Here is a 25,811-nt window from a genome sequence, read left to right as displayed (position 1 = left end):
TTCCGGTAAAACCCCATAGGCAATAGTAATTTGGTGCAACAACAATTTTAAACATCTAAATGTTATTATCATGATGTGGATGACATGAACAAGTTCATGCAATTTTTATTAAAAGTTGACAAGAGCATTATGAAGCATTTGTCACCATGGTGGAAAGGGAAGGGGTGCCACGGCAACGATAACGAAAACGGTGCCACGGCAACAATAACGAAAACGGTGCCACGGCAGCGTTCCGGTTCCGGTAACTCAATTGAGATACCGATGCAAAGGAGAAGTGTGCGGATGTGTGCAAAAGATGGTGGGGCGCTCCCGGATTCCGGGTGTCCCACGAGTTGGCGACAAGGAAACGAGTGACAAATTTGGACACGGTGCAAACACGAGCATCTCAAACATCGCAAGCATTCGTTCACGGACGTCGTCTCGAGGTTATACCTTCGAAGCGTGCGTTATCGAAGGGGTTCAAGTTCGATGCGGTGTAAGGGAAGTAGATGTTCTCGGGACGTTCGGTATTGGAAGTAGGGGTACATGACGATGGTAGAGGTACTCGTGATCTTGGCGGCGGTAGTCGTTCATGTTCTTAGTTGCACAATTTCCGTAGATGTTCGGGATCACGGCGAGGGACTTGACGTCCACGGAGGCTTAGAGGGTCGACTGTAGTTGTTCTCGTATCATCGTGGAAGTAGTCGTACTCGGCGATAGTGGTACTTGGCGTTTCGTTCAGTACTCGATCGAGCATCCAAGGTCTTCGGTGCTACGGTAATCGTACACACATTCGGAGAGAAGCTCGGCGTATCCATGTACTTGGCGTTATCCGTGCGTAGAGGTACTTTGTAGTTTCGATGACGGGCATACACGTTTTCGTAGATGAACTTGACTGATCCAAGGGATCTGAGTGTCGCGGTACTTGGCAAAAAAAACACGTCGAGGTACTTGGCGATGTTCCCTGTTCAGTGGTCGTTGGACTTGGCGTCCCGGCCTGTAGTCGTTCGGGCTTCGTGGAAGAACTTGACGCTCACGGGGTCTCGGTCATGCCTCGGTCTTGCGGGCAGCGAGGGAAGGAGCAGGGGCTCGCTGGGACTTGGCGCAGGCTGCATCCCACAACGAAGCATAGAGGAGACGAACGGCGCTGCGGGTCGAAGCAAAGGACGTAGTCAACGCGGCCGGGATGAGCAGCGAGGTAGAAGAAGCAGAACTCCGGCGACGAGGTGCAGCAGCGGAGCTTTGAGCTCGGCCGGCAGCGTTCAGAGGAGGCTAGGCGGAGGCGCAGCGACAGCTTGCTGAGGAAGGCCGGTGAGGCATGGAGGTCGAGATCGCCAAGGAAAGGAGGCAGCAGGGGCATGGCGATGCTGATGGCCTCGCGGGCCATGTTGGGCGACGGGCACGGCTTGGGGAGGTGCAGACAATGTGAAGTCCAGCGGCGGCGAGGCGTCGACGCAGGGAAGTGGATCGGGAGGATGGGACAGGGAGGCTGGCGGCGCTGGAGGATGGGATCGGGGAAGAGGTTCGAGGGGAGATCATGCGCGGGGCTTCTCCCTGGCGGCGGTGGATGAGGACGAGAGGGAGAGGGTGAGTGGGATCGAGGGAGATGGAGTGGCTGCGAGGGAGAGATGGGATCGAGGCCCCTGGTGCGATGCATCCCTCTGGCGGCGGTGGGAACGAGCAGGAGGGATCGAGAGGGAGAGGTAGCGATCGGCTAGGGTTAGAGCAGTGGGCTGCGGGAGGCCTTGGCCAAATGGATCAGCGCGGGAGGTTAGGAGGCCCAAGAGGGCAGTGGTGCAGGCCTGGCCAGGGGTGCAGGCCGCCTCTCTCCCTAAATATCTCTCTTTTCCCATTTTAAAACAAAACAGAAAAGAGAAGGAAAAGAAAGAGAAGGTAGGGGTGGAAACTGGGCATGGGGATAATTTTGCTGGACTCGCAAAAATGATCTTGATCCAAGAAAAGTATAAATGGGCATGTACAAAGTTTGGATTGGAACTTGTTTGAATTAAATTCAAATGAGTTCGAATAAGAAGTGGGCGTTAGAAAGGTCCCAAAATGTTGAGATTTTTGGTAGACCTCCGGAAGAAGATAAAAGAATTTATGGGCGAAGTTTGAGGAGCAAACTCGAAGCAGAAAAGACATGTGATTATTTGCAAGTGTGATCATGGGTGATTCTGAAAATGAAATATTTAATATAGCTCCCTAATATCGGGAGGATATGTTATAAAGAGAATCATCATGTGAATTCCCTCAATTTAAATGGATCGAAGATCCATACGGTTTATTTATGTGAGTTGCAAAGATTAATGACATGATGGCATGATGATATGATGCAATGCACACGATGCAAAGAAGAATGCAACAGACAAAACAAATCACACAACAAAACCCGGAAACCCTGGAAGGCATGTGAAGCTCCGGTCTTGGGGCGTTTCACCCGTCATTTTGCAATCGCATTCTTTTTATATATCCATAGACTAGGTGTTACTTACCCTTGTTCTCCTCGAGCTGCCTCTTGGCAAGGCCGAGCTCTTCCTCGGACCCTTTGAGGTCTTGCTTTAGTGTGGCGACCTCCACAGTGAGTGCGGCAGAGGCCAGCAGCGAAGCCTGCATACGCATATAGACATACTTATATTAGACTCCTGCGATATTGTTTGATCCTCTATTCGGCTTTTCTTTGTGAACACCGAACAGAGCATTAGGGGCTACTGTCTATGCGGTTATAGTTTTCCTATATTTCAAATACTTACCTCAAAGCCTGTTAGAAGGCTGGCACGGGCTTCAGTCAGTCCGCTCTTGGCGGACTGAACCTTCTGGATCACCGCACTCATAATGGTGCGGTGCTCTTCGTCGATTGAAGCGTTGTGAAGCGCTCCCAGCAGATTGTCTGGTGCCTCTGGATGGACAGAGGTCACTGGCACGGGCGTCTTGGCCCTCTTGGAAGGAGGCCGCATGCCCGAGTCCGGAACCACTGGAGGTTCCGGTGCAGTGTTCGGCTGAAGGCCGAACTCAAAGCCCTCGGGACCTTATCCTCTCTGCACCCGGAGTACGGAAGGTCGCCTTGAGGCACCTCCGGGACTGTCTCCCCTCGACCCGGTACCTCTCGGGATAGTACCTCGGCATTGCCCGTTGGGCAAGGGGAGGTGGCGGTCGGAAGTGGATCGCTATCCATATCCGACGAGTCAAAGGAGCCGCCCAACGATACGTCGATACGGGCTCGTGGCGGTCCGCATAATCATAATTCGGCGTTAGGAGAAGCAGTGCGACAAATGTATGCTATGAGTTAATCTAGCATCTGAATACTTACGACTTCGCCAGGGGCTTGGCCCTGAGCAGCCACTCGTCTTCGCCTTCGGCGGTGGTGGTGGTGGAGTAGTCCGGAAGGAGAGTCCTTCCCTTCTTGGACCCTTCGCCCCCCACCCCCCCGGTTGGGGCGGCCTTCCTTTTCTTGTCTCCCCCGACTGGAGGGGGAGCATCTTCATCTTCCTCCTCGTCTTTGGGGGAGGAGTGTGTCGTGGAGTTATCGGACGATGAGTCCGATAACACCTGGCGTCGGGAACTCTTTCGGGTTCCCTTGGCCTTCTTGGTCTTCTCCGGCACCTTGTAAGGAGCCGGAGTCAGCATCTCCGTCAGGAGAGCATCCGCAGTGTCTTCGGGCAGATGGGCCGGACAATTAATCTGCCCCGATGTCTCCACCCAGTCCTGTCAAAGGCATGGAGCTCAGACCCCGCACATGATTAAGCTAGGGGAAATAAAATATCCTACCAGATGTATAGAACTCACCGAATGCGCTGGGCGCTTCGCTCTTAGCCCGCGGTCCTCGGTGAGATAGGGAGGGACCTCGGCGCCCTTGAACAGCACCCTCCAGACGTCCTTATGCGTCGTGTCGAAGAGCTCGCTCAGAGTCTGGTGCTGGGCCGAGTCGAACTCCCACAAATTGAAGTCCCGTTGTTGACACGGGAGGATCCGGCGGATGAGCATGAACTGGACTATGTTGACAAGCTTGAGCATTTTGCTTGCCATATTCCGGATACACTTCTGGAGTCCGTCCAGCTCCACCGATGAACCCCAGGACAGGCCCTTCTCTTTCCAGGAGGTGAGCTGCGTGGGGATTCCGGATCGAAACTCGGGGGCCGCCACCTAGTTGGTGTCGCGCGGCTCGGTGATGTAGAACCACGCCGATTGCCACCCCTTTATGGTCTCCACGAAGGAGCCTTCGAGCCATATAACATTGGGCATCTTGCCCACCATGGCTCCGCCGCATTCTTCTTGTTGGCCTCCCACCACCTTCGACTTGATATTGAAGGTCTTTAGCCACAGGCCAAAGTAGGGCCGGATGCGGAGGAAAGCCTCACACACGACGATGAACGCCGAAATGTTGAGGATGAAGTTCGGGGCCAGATCATGGAAGTCCTGCCCGTAGTAGAACATGAGACCACAGACGAATGGATGGAGGGGAAACCCCAGTCCACGGAGGAAGTGGTGGAGGAAAACTACCCTCTCGTGAGGTTCCGGGGTAGGGACGATCTGCCCCGCAGCGGGCAGCCGACACGCGATATTCGCGGCTAAGTATCCGGCTCCGGCAGCTTCTTGATGTGTCCCTCCGTAACGGAGGAAGCCATCCATTTGCCTCCCGCTCCGGACATGTTTGGAGAAGGTTGAGGGGAAGGATGTGGACTTGGGTGTTGGAGCTCGAGTGCGCAAGAATGGATGAGCAAGGAGGAAGAAGGCGTGGGTAGACAAAGGTTAAACCTTGTCCCTTTATAAGGGCGGCCGAAACTATGCGCCCCCACTAGCCTGGTAAAACTCGCTTATCCCCCAAGCGCCATAATCGATGGCATGGTTGGGTTACCCACACCCGTATTGATGAGAATCCCGTAATAAGGGGGACACGATCTCTGCTTTGACAAGACGTGTCAAGAAACTGCCTCACGTTATGTGTGGGGCTAGTTAAAGGAAACGGTTCGAATAATCACCGGGCCATGGCATAATGTCATGTTTCCAAAACGTGTCAGCAGATTAGATTTGTGGAAATATTATTCTCTCTACGGTGGTATGTGGAACTTATGTTGCAGGTTCGGACACTATCCTTGTATTCAAATTCTTCTGTGGTGTATTCAGAGGAGCAACCCGCCTTGCAATGCCGAAGACAATACTGTGCGCCGGACTCATCATCATTGAAGCCTGGTTCAGGGGCTACTGAGGGAGTCCTGGATTAGGGGGCCTCCGGACAGCCGGACTATATCCTTTGGCCGGACTGTTGGACTATGAAGATACAAGATTGAAGACTTCGTCTCGTGTCCGGATAGGACTCTACTTGGCGTGGAAGGCAAGCTAGGCAATACGGATATGTATATCTCCTCCTTTGTAACCGGCCTTGTGTAACCCTAGCCCCCTCTGATGTCTATATAAACCGGAGAGTTTTAGTCCGTAGGACAACAGACAACCATACCATAGGCTAGCTTCTAGGGTTTAGCCTCTCTGATCTCGTGGTAGATCAACTCTTGTAATACTCATATCATCAAGAATAAATCAAGCAGGACGTAGGGTTTTACCTCCATCAAGAGGGCCCGAACCTGGGTAAAACATCGTGTTCCCTGCCTCCTGTTACCATCCGCCTTAGACGCACAGTTCGGGACCCCCTAACCGAGATCCGCCGGTTTTGACACCGACAATAGCCTTGGTTTCACAACCTAGGAGAGTATGGCGTCTAGCGAGGGAAATTACCACCGTAGAGGTCCTTACTTTGATAGTAATAATTTTGCTAGTTGGAAGCATAAGATGAAAATGCATATTCTTAGACATAACCCCTCCGTTTGGGCTATTGTGTGTATTGGCTTGCAAGGTGAATTCTTTGATGGGAGAGAACCGAACAGTGAAGCTAGCATGGAAGAGTTGAAGATGTTGCAATACAATGCTCAAGCTTGTGATATCTCCTTCAACGGATTGTGCCCCAAAGAATTCAAGAAAATCAGCCGTCTTGAGAATGCAAAGGAAATTTGGGATACTTTGATTAATATGCACGAGGGTACCGACTCCGTCAAGGAATCCAAATTGGATGTGCTTCAAATCAACTTGAAAAGTTCAAAATGAAGGATGGTGAAGGTGTCGCTGAAATGTACTCTAGGCTTGCTCTCATCACAAATGAGATTGTCAGCTTAGGAAGTTAGGAGATGACCGATAGATTCATCATCAAGAAGATCCTAAGAGCCTTGGATGGAAAATATGATACCATGTGCACATTGATCCAAATGATGCCCAATTACAAAGATCTCAAGCCAACGGAAGTCATTGGAAGAATTGTTGCTCATGAGATGTCACTCAAGGATAAGGAAGAGCTCCACAACAAGTCAAGTGGTGCTTACAAGGCCTCATGTGATGCTCCTACATGATCAAGTGAGAAACAAATCTTCAATGAGGAATTGAGCCTAATGGTGAAGAACTTCAACAAGTTCTACAAGAGTAGAAGCAAGGAAAGAAGTTCCAAGTCAAGGTCCTACAATGACAAAAGATCTTCGAGTCATGAGCGTAATTGCTAAAATTGTGGAAGACCCAGACACTACTCCAATGAGTGTATGTCCCCCTACAAATAAAGAGAAGATTCACCCAAAAGGAGAAGTAGAAGAGAAGAATCACCACCAAGAGAAAGAAGGAGTAGAGATGATCGTTATGAACGAAGAACATCACAGAGAAGCAAGGATTCGGAAAGGAAGGACAAGTCGTCAAGAAGCTACACAAAACGAAGACATCAAGCTCATGTTGGTGAATGGGTATCCGGCTCTGACTCCGACTCCGACAATCACTCTGAGAGAAATTATCACTCCAACTCTGAATATACTCAAGATGAAGGTGTTGTCGGTCTAGCACTTGTGTCAACCAACTCCTATGACATATTTGACTCACCAAATGAAGGAATTGGAATATGCTTCATGGCTAAAGGCCCAAAGGTATCACACCCCAAGTATGTTGATTTCAATAGTGATGAAGATGATTTGCTAGGTGATGATGATTTACTTGTTTACAACTCTAGTGATGAAAACTTTGATGAACTTGCTATTAATCATGTTAATCAAGATAAAACGAATGATGATGATAAGAAGGAGATTGAGCGTCTAAATAAAGAGCTAAACACTCTTAAGTTAGCTCATGAAACTACCTTGGAAGATCATCGAGAACTTTTAAAGACTCATGAGAAGCTACGCTTTGAAAAGCTCAACCTTGAGCAAGAGCATGGGTTCTTAAAAGCAATCAATGATCATCTTAGCAAGAAAAGTTCTTCTTACATTGCCAAGCATTTACTCTTGTCTACTTATATGCCACAAGTTAAATATAGCAACAAGAGTAAGAAAGATTCTTCTTCTAGTAGTAACAACAACAATCATGATAAATCCAATATAGTTACTTCTAGTAGTTCTCTTGATTCCACTAACGATTCTCTTAGCCAAGTTACACTTGAGCAATAAAATAGCTTATTGAAGGGAATTATAGAGAAAGGTGTTTACAAGAGCCTTGCTGGGAGTAAGCAATTTGTGGAAATTGTACGCAAGCAAGGAAGGCACCGAAAGAATCAAGGTATTGGTTTTGAACGAAAGTTCAATGCCAATGGAGTTGAGTGGGATGAAGATCAATACTCCAAGACGAAGTTTGTTCCTCAACAAGAGAAGTATGATCCTACTTCCTTCCAAGGGACACAAGCTCAAGATGATCTTCCACCACAAGACCACGAGCACAAAAGCAAGGACAAGCTTCGAGAGGAGGTTGATGCATTTGAAGAAGATCCTAAGGCCTTGGTCAAGTGGGTTCCCAAGACTACATCGAGTTCTACTTCCACAAGTACGACTACAACTCCAAGGATCCCTATCAATATGATGTGGATCCCGAAGAGGAAGAACTAGAGAGTTCTTGAGGGTGACTCCGCCAACATACTTCACTCATATTATTTTGGCGAGAACAAGTGCAAACAACTTCCACAACTTGCACTAGTTCAAGGAGTCACAAACCCTCTTGTTGGTAAGACAAGGGACAATGTAACCTAATGCTTTCATGGACATCATCTTGTGTATACATCACTCTATATCTATGGATATCCTTGTTTGTTCCTTGTGGGACTAACCCGTGTAGGTATTGAAAGTGCAACTCACTCCAGTGGATTGCTCCAAATGATCTACATCAACATTGAGCATCCACATCTTCAACATCTACATGAAGTCATCATCGACAAAACCCAAGGATAGTTCATCCCTCTTAGGGGAGATATCACATCTAGGGGGAGCTTTAGTCTAATCAATTGAGCTAAAGCAACTCCAATGGTGTGAACACAAGAATGCTTTATGTAAAAGTGGCAACCCCACTTGTGCTTAAACGATGTGTATGACCTATGATCAAATGTTCTCATTTGACTCCTAAGTCAATATACTCATACATAGATGGCCTAGTCATCGCAAATTGCTTGATAGATGCTAGAGTGTTTGTGCATGCTTTGTCATATATTTCATTTGCCATTTTATTGTGTGAGCATGTTGATTGCATATTTTACTCATTCAAGGACATCCACTTGTTGTTTTGATTGTTTGGCTCTTTTGCCAAGTGGATGGACAAGAATGCCTAAGAACCTCCTCTAGCTATCTATGTTTTTCTCGTCTCAAACTCTATTCATGCTACATCACAAAGTTTGATCAAATCAGATTCGAACCACTCTGTGTGAAGGAGCACTTGGAGTCCCGATTCGTCATAGACTTAAACTTCCAAAACCTCTCTGTGCATTTCGGTCTAACCGATTCATACACTTCGGTCACACCGAGTTCACTGAGTTGATCTAGGTTTTCAATCTTGGTGCAACCAATTTGAACTTTCCGGTCATACCGAGTTGCAGTAATTGCTCGCGATTCTGCATCTTGGTGCCAGCGAGTTTTTCCACTCGGTCACACCGACAGGGTTAGGATATATATACCCACTGGTGACATTTTGTAAATTTCTTCAAAACCCTCCATCCCGCACGTGTCCTGCTCTACCGCCTTGGGTCTCCGGATCGTCTTCTCGTCGCCAGCGACCTCTCGCCGCTGGTTTCCATCGCCGTCAACGGGATTCAACCCCTCCGTTGCCGCCCTAGAGAACTCACCGCCGAACTAGGGTATGAGTTGGATCTTTTGTGCTAATTCCTTACTCTGTTTCTTAGCACAATACAATGCCATGTTCTTTACCATGTATGAAATCAATCTATCCAGAGAAAACGTTCCGTAGATTAGGTTTGATTCGAAATTTAGGGTTAGGTTTCCGCCAAACTCATCTCGGGCCGACCGAGTTGTTGAAATCGGTCTCACCGATTTGGCTTAGGCCATTGCACTTGCACTTTTTGGTCTGACCGAAAGTTGCAAATCGGTGCGATCGAGTTCGACTCTGTGTGAAACCCTAGCAATCTAGGAGCCACCGAACTGTGACTCGGTCTGACCGAGTTCACTAGTTTAGACTCCAAAAGTTGCTTCGGTGTCACCGAGTTTAACAAATCGGTAGCTCCGAAATGATTTTTGTGGAGAACTAAAACTAAGTTTTTGACTCATCTATTTTTGCAAAAACTCTGCACTTTGTGATGCTCATCCACTCTACCTCATCTATATCTATTCATAGGGATTGCTGTCAGTTTGCTTGTCAGTATGTATGACCAGAGTGATAGCCAGAACAAATCAGAAGAGCAAGTGCACATGAGTGAGGGCACTAGTCCCTCAAGCAGCTATGATGATGGTAGTAGGAGCACTCCAAGCGATTTGCCCAAGGCAGACACTAGATCAAGGAAGAATAAAACCTTAGATACTTAGGATGAGGGCTATGTGGCTACAGAGGAAGAAGTAAGCTCCAAGAAGAAAGTCATGAAGAAGGAATATGGTACTGCTACTACAACAAAGCCTGGATTGCATAAGAAGGCCCCTGCTAAGAGGGTGCCAACCTTAAAGGCCAGGGTCTCAACTGTTGAAACCTCTAAGCCAACTGAAGAGGCTGCTGGAGAGAGTAAGAAAAGGAAAGAGAGGGTCAAGAAGACCACTGCCGGAGTCATTGGTAGATCCTCTATAATGAGATATCCAGCTGAAGAAGAAGAGGAAGAGGATGCTGCACCAGCACCCAAGTCCCATAAGCTTATGGAGGATGCTATTAAGTCAGGGGCTGCTAATTCAAAGCCCAAGACTACCCCCAAAGCTTCTGCTCAAGCTCAAAAGACTTCCAAGCACAAGAGAAGAGAGCAAAGGCAAAGACTGAGAAGGTTGCAAAGATGCCAAGTGTTGAGGAGGCATCTCAAGTTTCTCTGAAGTAAAAACAAGATCAGCTTGCATATCTAATTCAAGCAACTTTGAGGATTGAGAAGGGCTTGACCACCCAGAACAAGAATCAGGAGAGCTTGGAGAGGATCATAGAGACCAAATTCTATGATCTTGATCTTAAAGTAACAGAGATGCAGTCAGCTGTTGAGCAGCTCCAGGAGGAAGCAGAGGAGAGGAAAGGGAAGGCTACTACAGATGCAGTGCCAGTGCCTGACACTAGAGCAACTACTTCAGCACTATCAGTAACAACTTCAGTGCCACCTCCAGTTGCCACTCCACCAGCTCCAACAACATCTATTAATCCCTTCGTCCTTGGAGTTCTCTCTACACCACCTCCCGAAGACCAAGCCTAGAGAGATGCATAACACTATGCATTTTCAAACTTTTTGGTAACTTGTTGCCAAAGGGGGAGAAATGTATAGATCATAGGCTTCAAGAGAGAGTGTTGTGCTTTGCTTCTTTGTTCTTCTTGATATTTGCTTGATACTTTTGTGTGTGCTCGTTTGATACTCTTTATGTCTCTGTGTGAGATTCTTGTATGATCATGTGTTTGATCATATTCTATTTTAATGTTCGCTTGGATGATATTATCTTTTATATCTCATATATGATCATTCACTTTGCTTGGTGATGAGTGCACATTTTAATTCCTATCATTTTGAGCGCTCCATCAAGATGTATGTGACATGGAAGAGTAACCCATGATCCTAATAGATTGTGCATTTGCATTCAAACGCAAATTTCAAATAATGCACAAATTTAGGGGGAGCTCTTGCTTATCACATACTTCTCAAAGCGACGATGTACTTTAAATCTTATTATCATTTGTTGAAGCTTTGATCTATATGTTGTCATCAATTACCAAAAAGGGGGAGATTGAAAGTGCAACTATCCCTGGGTGGTTTTGGTAATTTCAAACAACATATAGCTCATTGAACTAATGCTATTTCAAGATGATCATTTCAGAAAGTTCAATGATTGGCATGGCATGGATTAGGAATGTGGACACCTCAAAATGCTAAGGACACATATTGGCTCAAGCTCAAGACGCTACATCTTCATTTTAGTGATCCAAGATCACATTGAGTCCATAGGAAAAGCCAATACTATTAAAAGGCGATGAGGTGTTGCTTAATGGCTTGCTTGCTCAAAATGCTTAGTGATATGCTCCAAAAGCCCTCAACCACTTTCTCATATCCACATATGTCCCAAACCAAAAGTCAAACTCGGCCCTACCGATTTGATCTATTCGGCGCCACCGAGTTCATTTCACATAGCCACTGCCAGAAACCCTAGTCACTTTGGTCTCGCCGATAGGGATCTCAGTCTCACCGAGATGGGATTGCAAACTCTCTGTTTCCCTTCGTAACGTTTCGGTCCAACCGAGATGAGCGATCGGTCCCACCGAGTTTGCAATGCAAACTCTCTGTTTCCCTTTCATAACATTTCGGTCTCATCGAAATGAGCGATTCAGTCCCACCGAGTTTGCCTGACCAACTCTCTGTTTTCCTATTACCAAAATCGGTCTCACCGAGTTTGTGTAATCGGTCTCACCGAGATTATGTTATGCTCTAACCCTAATGAAATCGGTTCCACCGAGTTGACATGTCGGTCCCACCGAAAATCCTAACGTTCACATTTTGAACTAAATCAGTCTGACTGAGTTTTCTGATTCGGTCTGACCGAGTTTGGTAAATTGTGTGTAATGGTTAGATTTTGTGTGGAGGCTATAAATACCCCTCGACCCACTCTTCATTCGTAAGGAGAGCCATCAGAACGTGCCTACACTTCCAATATATATTTTCTGAGAGAGAACCACCGACTCATGTGTTGAGACCAAGATATTCCATTCCAACCACAAGAATATTGATCTCTAGCCTTCCTCAAGTTGCTTTCCACTCAAATCATCTTTCCACCAAATCCAAATCTGTGTGTGTGTGAGAGAGAGAGTTGAGCGTTGGGGAAACTATCATTTGAAGCACAAGAGCAAGGAGTTCATCATCAACCCATCTATTACCTTTTGGAGAGTGGTGTCTCCTAGATTGGTTAGGTTTCACTTGGGAGCCTCTGACAAGATTGTGGAGTTGAACCAAGGAGTTTGTAAGGGCAAGGAGATCACCTACTTCGTGAAGATCTACCTTAGTGAGGCAAGTCCTTCGTGGGCGATGGCAATGGTGGGATAGACAAGGTTGCTTCTTTGTGGACCCTTTGTGGGTGGAGCCCTCCGTGGACTCGCGCAGCCGTTACCCTTCGTGGGTTGAAGTCTCCATCAACGTGGATGTACGATAGCACCACCTATCGGAACCACGCCAAAAATCTCCGTGTTTACATTGCGTTTGCTCCCTCCAAACTCCTCCCTTTACCTTCATATGCAATGTTTTACATTCCGCTGCTATACTCTTGGACTTGTATGTGTAGGTTGATTGCTTGACTTGTTCTAAGTTGCTAAAATCCGCCAAGACTTAAAATTGGGAAAAGACTAGATTTTTATTTGGTCAAGTAGTCTAATCACCCCCCTCTAGACATACTTTCGATCCTACAACACGTCCTTAACAGATAAATCAAACATCATGTTTTGGAAGGACCTTTTCCAGATCACCTTAGGAGGAAGAGGTGGCCCAGCCACGATCCTAGCCATTCCAATAAAGATCTGGTGCTGCTGAATGACAGGAGGCTGAAAGGGTACAATCGCCAGTGGATTTTCCAAAAGAGCATGCTGCTCAACTTGTATCTGCTGCTCCTGAACTTGTAACTGCTGCTCATGCAAAGGCTGATGGTGCTGCTGATGTTCATTTTGAACTTGCAATTGCTGCTCCACATAGACGGATCCCTCTAGTTGATCAATAACGATTGGCACTTGGTCTTGCTCTGGTAGTGCAGGTTGAGGGGGCTGATCAAACTCCTCATCATTGTCTCCCCAATGGGCATTGCCCCAACAAGCATCCACAATGTTTTTAGGCGATGGTGGAGGAGGCACGGGTGCATCATTCCACCCAAGCATCAGATAAGGAGGGAGGAAAAAAGGCAGATTATCAGGTATCAAAATGTCCATGCGTAGGATGAGGGTTTCCATCCAAAGGCATAGGATCCTCATCATTTGGCATCTGGCCAGCAAAATCCGCTCCGAGAACATAACATGCAGCAGCCCAAGAAACCTGAGCTCCACCCCATTCAGCATAATCTCTAAAGACCACATCGCACAGAACAAGAGGTGTATCTGGGAAGCTAGCCTCAACCAGAGTACGAACCAGGTATGGATCTTCACTATCCCAAGAATGAAAATTTCCAAAAGTGCCTACCGCTTGCGAGATAAACTCCGGTGTACGGTAAGCTAGCGGAATAATGAACACGAGCCAGCCTTTTCGAAAACCATGAGTCCCCTTGAAATTTTCTCCCTCATCATGTTTCATCAATCTAACAAAGCGATCATTACCCAGAGCAAACAAAGCATGCTGAATCAATGTGTATCTGACAGTAGGATCCCTAACTTGGAACAAGCCAACCCCATGGAACCATGGCTGAGCAGAGCGAACCCGAGTACCTCTGTTCCAAAAAAACTATATGATCTCCTCCCGCACTAGCCCGAGCGGTCCCTCCGGAGCGGGCATGACCTCTGTGACCATGAAATCCTCATGGTGGCAGGGAGGACGAGCTGCTGGCGTGAAGAAGGTGCGAGGAAGATGTCGGTCGCCACCATCGATGATGTGGTGACTAGCCGACATGAAGCGATGCGGGTCGAGCTCGTAGCTCGCCATGGATGATGGCGGAGGAGATGGCTTGGGGTTTTCTTTGGAAGAAAGAGGAGGAGATTGGAGCAATGTGGGCGGAGACGATGGGACCGGACAAGCTATCCCAATAACTCCGGCTCCGTTTCCATGACAGGCATAGGATTCCGATATACTCGCATTTTGTTGCAAAGAAATTGGCTTCCAAACCAATCCATTGGAGCGCGCGAAATCGTTACAATCTTTCCTAGAGTGACCCGTGCGGGAGCAAGCCGAGCAGACCGCTCGCATTCCACATGCGGCTGCCAGGTGGCCCCTCTGGGAGCAAATAGTGCAAGTTAACACGCGGTCCACCATGTCATCGACCATGGCTTCAAATTGTCGGGTTGCCTCTTGCGATGTGGGAATTTCCTGAGAGGTGACCAATGGGCTCAGGTTAGGAGAAGTACCCTACCCATCAGAAATTGGGCTATTCTGAGCAATAGCAGGCCCATTAGAATTGGGGCTAGTTTGCAGTATTGGGCTGCCACTCAGCTGGGTCTCCGAAAGAGATGGGACAACAACAGAGCAACCATTTTGAACCGGAGAGATTCTCGCCTCCGCAAACACGCTAAGAGATTACTGGCATTCACGGGCAACAGTTCCACTGATACCGGATCACACGCCATCGATGATGTGACCGGTTGATGCAACTCTGGCAGCGGGATGACCGAACCAAACACTATAGGTGGCCTAGCCACCGTCCAATGCAAATTTGAAGGGGAGGTTGTTGAATAACAACACGCTCATGAGCAGATAGATCATAGCCCCCGTCCGTGATCATTTCAATGCAATTTTGTTTTGCCGGATATCTATATCCTTTGCCAGCAGAATACCATTCAAAAGTGGCAAAATATAGTTTCTTCTTTGCAGTGCCTGCAGACTTAAGAGAAGATCTAATCGGAGGCTTGTGCATGGCCAATAATCCTAAAGATGATCTACGCTTAGTTGGACTAATCAAAATCCATTCAGCGTCACATTCTTTACGCCAAATCTTGAGTTCTCTAACCCAATTAGGCCCTCCATTGCCCCATAGATTAAAGTAGCATTTGAACAGATCACAAGCAAAAGAGCGAAGATCCATAATAAGAAAACCAACTTGCTTGCATGAGACTTGGAAAGAGAAAACCTTATCCTTGACGTGTTCAATCCGAAGATCAATTGCCGAGCCACCAATCGCAACTTCCAATGCTGCCGCCACAGTATCTTCTGACAACCGGAAGGCATGACGGATAAAAGACACAATCAATGTGAAAGCCCTCTGTCATCCCATTGGATGGATCGTTTGACCAGTAAATTTGAAAACCTCATCAAAGAAAACCCTACCCTTGGAGAAATCCAAGCCAAGGTTAGATCCACCAGAGGAACCCATAGAAGATGGGTATTGCCTTGATCCAGAGAAGACGCCGAATAGATGATCAGAGGGGATCCACAGGTTAGTGGATGAGGATGGAGATCGTCGGTGAGGTGGTCAGCACCGTGGTGGGAGGTGGGAGCGCCATCATATCATTGCACGTTTGATGTAATTTGTAGACCGCAAATTTATCTTATTACCTATCACTACGAGATTTAATCCTTGCAAGTAACCGCCGAGGGGATTGACAACCCCTTGTTTGCGTTGGGTGCAAATTTTGCGCGCGCGCGCGCGCGTGTGTGTGTGTGTGCAGGTGCTGCTAATGAGGTGTTGTGTGGTTCTTCTACTGGATTGATAACATTGGTTCTTAACGGAGGGAAATACTTATCTCTACTATACTGCTTCATCCTCTCCTCTTAGGGAAAATCCCAACGCAGATCACAAGTAGCACTTGTGCCACTAAGCACATTTGTGATCAAGCATCTCTTATTGAGAAGAACAAGTGGTTGAGGGCCCAACTTCAGAACGGGGCTTGTGTCATGCATCCAAGGGGAAAATAACCTCAATGAAGTGTGAGCCAACACAAAGAGGTTATTGCCAAAGAAGGGCTTGGTTTTGACCCAAACACAATAAGGGCAAAGAATGTCGCTCTTAAGAAGAGTGCAACTCCTCAAAATGTTGTATTTGTGTGTGAAGTGCACAAGGGCAAGGGGAAGAACAAATTTGGTGATGTGGTTGGGAGTGAAAGTGCCACAAAGGGCAAGTCCATTCCAAACAAGTCTAAAGAAGCGATGCATCCATCCCATGTGCTTAGTAAGGCAAAGGATGGAGATGTCTATGCTAAATTTGTTGAGCCTCACAATGCATTTTGATACTATTCTACTTAAGGTGGTAAGGCAAGCGATGTGGGGTGCATTTGCAGATGATGGTGCGAGTGCAAGGTAGATGGAGGATGATGCAGAAATGCGGTTGTGTGAGAGGAGGAAGACTAGATGGGCGGGGAGGGAGGGGCAAATTTGATCGAGAAGCTCCGTGCGAGCACATCCAACAATGTGCATCAAAACAAATTATGTTGTGGAGATATTACTGTACTAGAGATCCATTCCTATATTTTACTAATATATGCATGGGAACAGTAGTACTTGTGATACATGAGGTATAATGTAAGCTGAAGTGAAACATGGTGGACATGGCTTCGTGTCGGCACTAGCGGAGAAGATGTCGGGGGCGGCAGAGGACATGTTATGGAAGATGTTGGGCGGGGGTGGAGGAAATAGCCAAATGGGGTGTCTCGGCGCCAACGAGAGCAATGCGATGCTGCAGCGACAACGTATCAGGTTCCATTTCCGTTCGGAGAAGAACTAATAAATATTTGCTGCTTATAATGATACAAGTTCATGTTTCTAAATGCAATATTATCTTCTATGTAAATGGAATGAACAAAATATAAGCCCAAGTGGGATGCAGGCCTTAATTTGTACTAGTAAATGATATAGGTTTGCTATATGTGTAGAATAGGATTTCTTTTTGTTCCCTAGAGAATCTCCTAGATGAGTGGTGCTTGTGAAATTTGGCATGATCTTAGCATGAACCAACTAACAATGATATCTCCAGCAGGTGCTTTATTCACTTAAACTAGCCTTCTTTTAGCAAAAACAGTAGGTTAAAGCCTACTGCAAATTTGTTAGAAGCAAAATATTTATAAGGATTATATGCATGCAGTTTACATAAGGCTATCTATTGTTAGAGACCCAGAAAGGTCAAAGTGTGCACAATGGTTGTGGGAGTGGTTGATAAATAACATCCCCTCGGGCCCAAAATAAGTGTCTTAAATTTGTATCAGCTTTAGTACAAAGTTGTACTAAACTTAAGACACTTATTTTGGGACGGGGAGTATCTTGTTATTCATTATTGATGAACTTATGTTATCACATTCAATGAGATTGCCTAATAGTTGTACCTGATTGTTGTGTTTATAATTAAAGCACACTGTGACTATCCTCGAGCAGGTGTTGTTTTATCAAGCTATTGCCCTTGCACCCATGATGAGGGGATGGTAAAAAAAGATGTGCACTATAAATACTTTATTTAGATATTGTATATGAAAACATCAAGTAATTATAAAGTGTCATTTACGATCACCGGTGATCATAGCAGATGGCTCTTTCATGTAAGTTGAGTGTTGCTAGAGGGACCTCAATCTTTTTGAGCCAAAAAAAAAAAATAGATGAGGTCTGTCCAAAATTTTGTGAGCTATGAATAGTAGATTGGAAAGGTTGAAATATCTCGTGTTGCCATGGTTTCTAAATGGTAGATGGTAAGCTCTTTGCTGCATTAGGTCCTAAATGGTAACATGTATGGTTCCAAGTGCCTAATTTCACAAGAAATAGTTTGCCAAGCAATTGCACAATGCGCTCAACCTTTTGGTTATTGTATCTTGGAACATTTGTTTAAAGGAAACATAATCCTTCATGTGTTGTTTTTAAGTATAAAAATGAACATGCTTCGTGAGATGATCGGCATTAAGCATAAAAAGGCGTCCAAGTGCTATCTATCATTTGTAATCTAGTGCACAATAAAGAGTTCTATGGTTTTGTACCACAAATTTTTTATTTTGTGCATTGGACCTAATAAGTTTTTCTATGTATACATATCGTGGAATTGCAACTTGCTTTATCAAAATACTCCCTCCGTCCCAAAATTCGTGTCTTAGATTTGTCTAAACTAGATGATGCCTCGCACGTTGTTGCGGGAATATTTTGCAATATCTCAATGAGGTTTCTGCTTACACGAAACATTAATATTTGAAATAATAGTTTTTGAAAGTATATAAGAATTTGATGTAAATAGCATAATAGAATGGAATTTACATGCACGCATGGATGCATGGTGAAGTGGATTTTTAAAATGCATAGTTGCATGTTGAGGTGGGCCTTTTTTATGCATGTTGAATGATGAGGTGTCATGCTTGCATGTTGAGAGAAATATGTCAGTGGGGTTAGTTATTTAGATATAGAAGATACGGATATATCAAGTCTACATCTGTATCTAGACAAATCTAAGATAGGAATTTTGAGACGCAGGGAGTACATTTCAATTAAAGTGGCTTTAATTTTTAAAGAAGTGGATTTAAATTATTTTTCGTCTATTACTGTCCATTGTTTTTATACATGTATTCATTTTTTTGAGCATTAGTACAGACACAAGCGCTCATATACACGCACATACACTCACCTCTATGAACGCACACACGCACACCCTACTCCTATGAGCACCTCCAAGAGACTGACTGTCCACCTAACCAACTCAATCACAGATTGATTCGCAACATGTACTCGTATTATGTTATATACAACTGGGGCATCTAAAAACATATGCTACCAGTTAAAAAGCCCGTGGCACACGTCAAAAAAAAAAAACCCGTGGCACACATGGGCATTCTACTGGTCACGAAATATAACGTGGGAAATCATCGAATCTTCCTCCTTTCTTTTCCGCCCAAACCACCCCCTCCCCCCGCCGCCGAGGCCTCCATTCCTCATGGAAGCCGCTGCCGCTGCGAGCCCCGGTAGCTCGTCGCTGGAAGCCGTGGCCACCGCCTTCCGGTCCCGCGTCAACGAGCTCCAGGACCTCGCCCTTGCCCGCAACAGTGAGCTCTCTCTCCTAGCCCAACCCGCTCCCAGAACCCTGGTCTGGACCCCCTAGTGCCGTGGGCCCTGACCCGTCATCTTCCCCGTACGCAGTGTACCCGGCAACGGCGGTGACCGACCTCACCACCGTGGACACGTGGGTGACGGCCATGGAGGCACAGGTGCAGGCCATCCGCCGCCGCCTGCAGGAGGAGCTCGACGCCATCCCCAAGGCCAAGGTATCGTTGCCAGTTCTCGTGATCTATTGGGTTGCGATCTGTTTCCGAATGCTAATTTCTCTGTTTCTCTGAGAAGCCGGTGTGGTAAATAGCAATCATGTAAAGGGAGACTAATATGGTAATTTTGCCATTTTCTTTGGAAGATTTGGGATCGCATGACGTGAGTAGTACTTGTTAAAGTGGTTGTGTACCTATCTCTTGTTCATACCCTACAGTGGGGATGAGAGGCGCAAAAATGTGGATCGATGGTGATGTTTGCTTACCACAACGGGCTAATCTTGGTCAACTGGCTGTTCTTGTGATGTTTTATTGATTTAAATCATAGGGCATGAATTGGGTTTTTAGATAGTACCACTTATATATATCTTGTGACATTGGAGAACATATTACCAGGACGTGAGATCAAAATCCAATCTGAGTTCATGTGAGAAGGAGAAATCAGTGAGGTAGTAGAAGAGATACAGGAGGAACAAGAACATAGACAGGAAATTTCATCCCATTTTTCCGATGGCTTTTTCCTCAGCTGCTGCTGCTTCTGCAGCTTCCAGTAGAGGCACCGGCCCATGTCCGTCTGAATTCCGAGCCACACTCCATGACCACTGAGCCCAATACATATGCGGGATACATATGCAGGATGGGTGTTACATTAGTGCTCCCCGCCAAAACATTGCTTGCCCCCGTGCAGTGGCTTGTTCCCCTAGCACTGTCCTGTAGCAGCAAATGTATAGAACTTCTCAGCCTTGAAACTCTGCAACTTCACTTCCTCCAGCTGCAATAAGCGTTGTCACTCTTCCAGAAACAATTGACTGTATGCCAGGATCCCATGGCATCTGAAATGGTCTTTCAGAAATAATCGACCAGAAGGCAGAATTCTATGGCCTGTGCTGATTTTTCATTTCTAAGCAGATCAATGGACATGCATCCTTGCATCTGTCTATTCGCTTTAGCACCTGAAACACCATCAGTTGATAACCTTGTACCCATTGCATAGAATCCTTTGATTCCTATTCTTACTTTCTAAGGTCATGACATTCCCATGCACGCTCTGATATTGCCAACTAACACGCACAAAAACTTGCACCGGTTCACTAGCATCAAATAAGTAAAACTCAACTGCAGACTGGTGGTCGACAACAAAATCGTGTTGGCTGTCCAGTTTGGACTCAGCAGCTACCATGCCTACATATGCTTCAGAGATTTGCCATGTTTTCCCAAGATGTAACCTCTTCATCATGCCAACAGTGCTCACGGCCAGTCTGAATATCTTTCACACTTGTATCTTTATCAACAGAAAACTGGTCATCTGACTAAACAGTGAAAATTTGGAATTACTAAGTGAGGCCAGAACAACCTCCCTTTCATTTCACTCCAGTATTTAGGCCCACTGCTTAGAATTCCACATGCACTTCCCTGTTCTTCTGCTAGTTCATTTGCTATATCTGTGGAAACATGTGCTGGGTGCTAACGGAATATCTACTAGACATAATTTGCATGCGTACAAAATCACGATGATCGCATCATCTCCCAGAATGATGGTAAACAAGGTGCAGACTCAAGCTTTGGTCCAACTCAAGTTGCACTTCCATGAAGCCAACAACCCCACTAAACATGTGTTAAAGCTTGTAAGAACAGTCCGTAAGCAACCATAATTTTCCTGCATTGTTGATGTCACAAAAGCAGAGAACTGCCAATAAACATGTCAGGATCAGGATTATCAGCCAAACATTTCTGTTCGACTAGTCTTGATTAGTCGTTCGACTAGTCTAGTTGTCTCTATCTGATTGTTGACTAGCTTCTTCGTGTAGACTAGCTCGTTGAGTCGAGCGGTGGAGCGACTAGTCATCGACTAGTCCAGACTAGTCTGGGTGTTTTGAGTCGATCAACTCAATTTGGGAGGGATAAGTGAGCAGCGCTCACAACGCGGGAGGGAAAAAATTGCAACCCTAGCTTTCCAGGATCGCTCCACAGTGAGCCGCCTCACCTGGGACTAGGCTGCCGCCACCGCCCATTGATCCGCTGCTGCTGCTGCCGCTGCCACTCACCACCGCCGCCAGCGGTGGCCAGGAGCATTACGACGCTCTCCCTCCTCTGGTTCTGCTCCTCCGCTGGATCGACCCCTCCGCTGTTGTGCTCCTCCCCTTGCTGTTCTCCTATGCCGATGTGATCCTCCTCTGGATCAACTCAATTTTATTGTATATTGTACTGTAATATATGGTATATACTACTTCCTCTGTAAAGAAATATAAGAGTGTTTAGATCACTAAAGTAGTGATCTAAACACTTATATTTCTTTACAGTGGGAGTACATAATAGGTATTAGTAGTTGAGTACTGTAAGTTGAATACTACAGTACCATGTCGACTAGTCCAGCAGTAGTCTAGACTAGTCATGATTAGTCTATGAGTCTCAACCTCGGCTTGACTCGTCGACTCCTTGATTCGTAATTCTTTCCAGTTATCAAAACAAACACATGACACCAGACTAAAGCCCCCAAGACAGTATTTCCCTGAACAACTGCTATATCTGACATTCTCTTGGGATCACCGTTATTGTGGCAGGCCATCGTGGCTCCACCTTCGAACCACCCGCGCTCAACTCACATCATACATCACACTGTCAGAATTCTTGGCGAGTGGCTCCACTCTTGTACCGCCCATGCTCATCTCACATGATATGGATTGCTGTTGATAGGTATGATGTGTCCCAAAATCTCGTGGAGTTTCCCAATCCCACACAGCATTCTTTAGAGAAACCTCCCCGAGTACCTGGCAGTTAGCAACTACATTGCCTCCCTTGTTGCCTAACACATCAAACATCCCATCGAACACTTGCACACTTGACCACCGGGAAGAGTGGGTGTGGTTCTGGCTGGGCATCAGACAGGTGATGGGCTGGATGACGACCCATGACCAATGAGCCCAGTACATAGGCAGGTGCTACAAGCGCATGGCTGATATTTTATTTATTGAGGGCTAATTTTTTGCTTGCCCCGACCTTCCCTGAACCTAATTTTGTTCACTGTGTGTCGAAAGACATTGCTACTTCTCATTGTGGCTTCCTCAAATTCTGATGCAGAAACTAGTGGAGAAGTCCTTGAAGCAACAGCAGAAGTTGCAGCATATGCTTGCAAACATGCCACCTGGGATGCGTGAGGATATCGTTGCTACTCCTCTGGAACAAAGCTTGTCAGATTACTTGATGCTATTATCTATATCTGTTGTCTTTACCTTCATTTGGTGACAAGAATCATGCTGTTTACGTTACAGGATGTTGCCCGAGTGCTTTAATTTTAACACAGCTGTTCCAGAATTTCTGGACTCTGATTTTAAGATTAAGGAAGAGCCAGTTGCAGCTCCCAAAGTAAATATTTATTTATGTGTTGCACCATTCACTGATCTTAGCTACAATTGTTTCAGCAGGAGTTTTTTTTTCTTTGTGTTGACGTATAATGTGCTGCCTAGTCTCTTCCATCAGATCGGTCTTTTGGTTGCATTGGCTAGAGCATGCACTTCTACATGGTATCAGAGCCAAGAGGTCTTGAGTTCAAGACCCGGCTGGCGCAATTAAATTGCAGCCCACTCTCGGTCCACGTTTAGGCCCGAGGGAGCCACACGTGAAGGGGAGTGTTGACGTATAATATGCTGCCTAGACTCTTCCATCAGATCGGTCTTTTGTTTGCATTGGCTAGAGCATGCACTTCTACACTTTGAACTAATGCTTCTTTTGTTGCTGTGAAGAAGGGGAAAGGTTCAGCACCTCGTTGGTATATATCCACTGAGGAGCTTGATTCATTGTCATCGTGAGTCCTCAGTTGCACTTGTAGCTTCAATTTATTATCACTGCTGCATATAACCGCAGCATCCACGTTTGATTATCTGCTTCTGGTTAAGAGGCTCTTTCATACTTGTAATCTGTCTGCAAGAGAGCTTCTGATATATACATGCAAGTGCTACTTCTTTCAGCACCACGCTGCATACTGATGTGTGCATGCTCCTCCTTTTCCTTTCTGTACAAATACTAAGAGTTGCTAGCTGAATGTTGTGTGATTCACGCAGATACAAGACATGGGATAGTGTTGATGAATCTGCTCTGTCAAATCTGCTTTGTTTGCATAGCATAATCTTTCTGCTGCCTGTAGTCCTCACATGTACCGAGGAAGGAATTTGGTTTATTATTGTCATCCAGTCACCAAGGTCACGACATGTCTGAGTATTAAACTGACCCATGTTAAAACTCAAAAGAGGGTTTCAGGTTAATTTGCTAAAATATAATAGCGACAGTGCAGATGCCAATGGAAACATATAATATTCTTTAGTGAACATGCAAATTCTCTTTCCCTCATCTCAGATGACAGTGATTAAAATGTAATACTAGCTTTCTTTAATAGGATATCCCATTTTGTTACTACAGGTACATGAGGGGGAGGCTAACATTGGAGAAGGTTAACATTTCGATAAACGAGGTGGCTACATATGCAGATGCTAATGCTCATCTTGTTGCATGTCCTAAGAAAAAGGTTTCCCTTTTGTACCCCAACTTGTCGCTGATAAACAATTATTTCTAGTTCTCAATGACTCTAAATTTTCTTGCAGTTATCAGAAGACACATGGGAAAAAGCTTTGGTAAGTTCTCAGCATTGCTGTTAATCTGATTTTCTCATGTAGAAAATCATATCGTAATTTCTGCTTAGGAACTAAGGGACATAGCTGCCACTGAGGCAGTGAAGGGGAAGCATTTCTTCCTGGAAGCTGATATAAAGGGGCCTGGGCTAAAACTTGATCACACAGGCAAAGCTATCCTTACCGTGAGTATTTGCAGCTTTAACCACTTGGGTTGAAACCTTATAGATTATTTTTATTCTTTATAATCACAGAAGATGATCAAAATCATGAATTGTTTTGCTACTGCAATTGTTCTTTTGATTATTGTTTCCATAGTTCAAATAAGTACCTGAAAAATAACCAGCAAGTACACTGACAAATTCCGGTAGTCATTGATCATGATGAAAAGAAAATTCTACTCCGAAATAAACATCTATTTAAGTTGCATGCACTTTTTCTTTCTCGCTTCATACAAACTTCATGCGCATGAATATGTTAAAAATAGTTTGAAAAGATGGATATGTTACATCAACTACAAACATATCTGTTTGACACAAAAACCTGCTAATTATAATATGTTCTTTTCTGTCTGTAGCTTAATACATTTTCTTCTGTTAATTCATCATCCACTGTTAACCAGGTCCTTCGCCATCTTGGCCGCGTCCATGAAACCCGGATTGGGCATCATCGGGTCTTCATACTTTCAAAACAATGCTGAATGAAGGGGTTGTTATAAGCATTAAGATTTGATGTGGTATATGGCCGGGGCCACACATTCTTGCAGCCTGTTTGTTACGGCCTAGTTTGGTTTGCAATTGTAGTAGCCTTGGTGTAATTTCCGACGAATGATTGATTCAGTTGTAATACGTTCGTTTCTTCATTTCTTTTTATGGGAGTTTGTTCCTTCTCCTTTGTACAAAGACATGCTAAGCTTTTGCGTGTTCTTAGACAACAAGGTCAACAACCCCCCTAAAAGAAACTACACTGGCCGAACATGATTCTGGGCTGTCGGATCGAACATGGATGGTACATATTGCAGTGGAGGGATCTCAGGCCCTTAATATACACTAGAGGCTAACTCACAAACTGCTGCGATGTTTTTCACTTGCAGGATTAACTCTTTTTTTCCTTCAATTGGTTATTATGGTCGGTTGTTTCATTTTGGGTTTGTCTAATTATGTCCTTATTATGGTTTCCTTTTTTCCATTTGTACGTCTTTTGGGCTGCTTTTGCAGATGATATTTGTTCTGAGAGTGGAGCTATCAGGTGTGTGGTTTCGGCCAGCTGATGGCCGTTGTGTGAGTCTCTTGGAAGCTCTTTTATCACGTTGAAACAGTGGACTTGCTGCTACTATAATGCTCACACGAGCCTACCCATGAAGCTCGCTCAGCTTGGCTCCTTGCTCAATTAATTTTCTCCACCGCTAGGTCGGCAAAAACCAAATATCATATTTTTATATTTGAAGCAGTTCATTAAATTAAAAAAATTATGTGTTTTAAGAAATCATTAATGTTGCAAGTACAAAGAAATACTGATACGGGGCTAGACCTGGTTTCGGCCGATCGTTAACGATTGGAATGGAATCCTGGGAAGAACACGATGAACACGGGGAAGAACGGAGAGAAATCGCAAGGGGAAACACTCAAAAACAAGTCCAATCACACATCCACTAGACTAAAAAACATACAAGATCCACAAAGTACATGAACAACCAAGGAATAGATATAAGGTAGAGTTCATCCCAAATACAAGAGGAGATGAGGTCTTGATGATTTAGATGATCCTTCCCTAGATGGGGTCTTGAATCCACTATGGATCTTCTCCAAAAGAGGTCTTGAACTCCAATGGAGTGATCTCTCTCTCTCTCTCTCTCTCTCTCTCTCTCTCTCTCTCTCTCTCTCTCTCGCTCTCTCGCTCCCTCCCTCCCTCCCTCTC

At 45.5% G+C, this 25,811-nt stretch overlaps 1 protein-coding gene across 2 annotated transcripts; it reads left to right on the top strand.

The window, feature by feature from the left end:
* The first annotated feature begins 18,898 nt into the window (after positions 1-18,898).
* On the top strand, positions 18,899-24,796 carry LOC119354348 (spindle and kinetochore-associated protein 1 homolog). Of its 2 annotated transcripts, none has more exons than XM_037621082.1 (9): positions 18,899-19,056; positions 19,151-19,275; positions 22,351-22,460; positions 22,542-22,635; positions 23,016-23,074; positions 23,686-23,791; positions 23,868-23,897; positions 23,966-24,079; positions 24,517-24,796. In XM_037621082.1, the coding sequence occupies exons 1-9, from the start codon at positions 18,948-18,950 to the stop codon at positions 24,592-24,594; spliced, it is 825 nt and encodes a 274-aa protein (XP_037476979.1). In that variant the 5' UTR covers positions 18,899-18,947; the 3' UTR covers positions 24,595-24,796. The 2 variants fall into 2 exon arrangements, with proteins under 2 accessions (XP_037476979.1, XP_037476978.1); XM_037621081.1 differs by having other exon boundaries at positions 23,013-23,074.
* Positions 24,797-25,811: the final 1,015 nt, after the last annotated feature.

The sequence above is a fragment of the Triticum dicoccoides genome, chromosome 2A (genome assembly GCF_002162155.2).
Source record: "Triticum dicoccoides isolate Atlit2015 ecotype Zavitan chromosome 2A, WEW_v2.0, whole genome shotgun sequence".
Classification (NCBI taxonomy): Eukaryota; Viridiplantae; Streptophyta; class Magnoliopsida; order Poales; family Poaceae; genus Triticum; species Triticum dicoccoides.
Note: the sequence above shows the minus strand (reverse complement) of the source record. Positions and strands in the feature narration are given on the sequence as shown.

Bases quoted from the DNA above. Each gene is read 5' to 3' on its own strand.
- LOC119354348 (XM_037621081.1), top strand. From the start codon at position 18,948: ATGGAAGCCGCTGCCGCTGCGAGCCCCGGTAGCTCGTCGCTGGAAGCC. The intron at 19,276-22,350 runs GTATCGTTGCCA...ATTCTGATGCAG, and splicing joins ACGCCATCCCCAAGGCCAAG to AAACTAGTGGAGAAGTCCTT. The intron at 23,792-23,867 runs GTTTCCCTTTTG...ATTTTCTTGCAG, and splicing joins TTGCATGTCCTAAGAAAAAG to TTATCAGAAGACACATGGGA.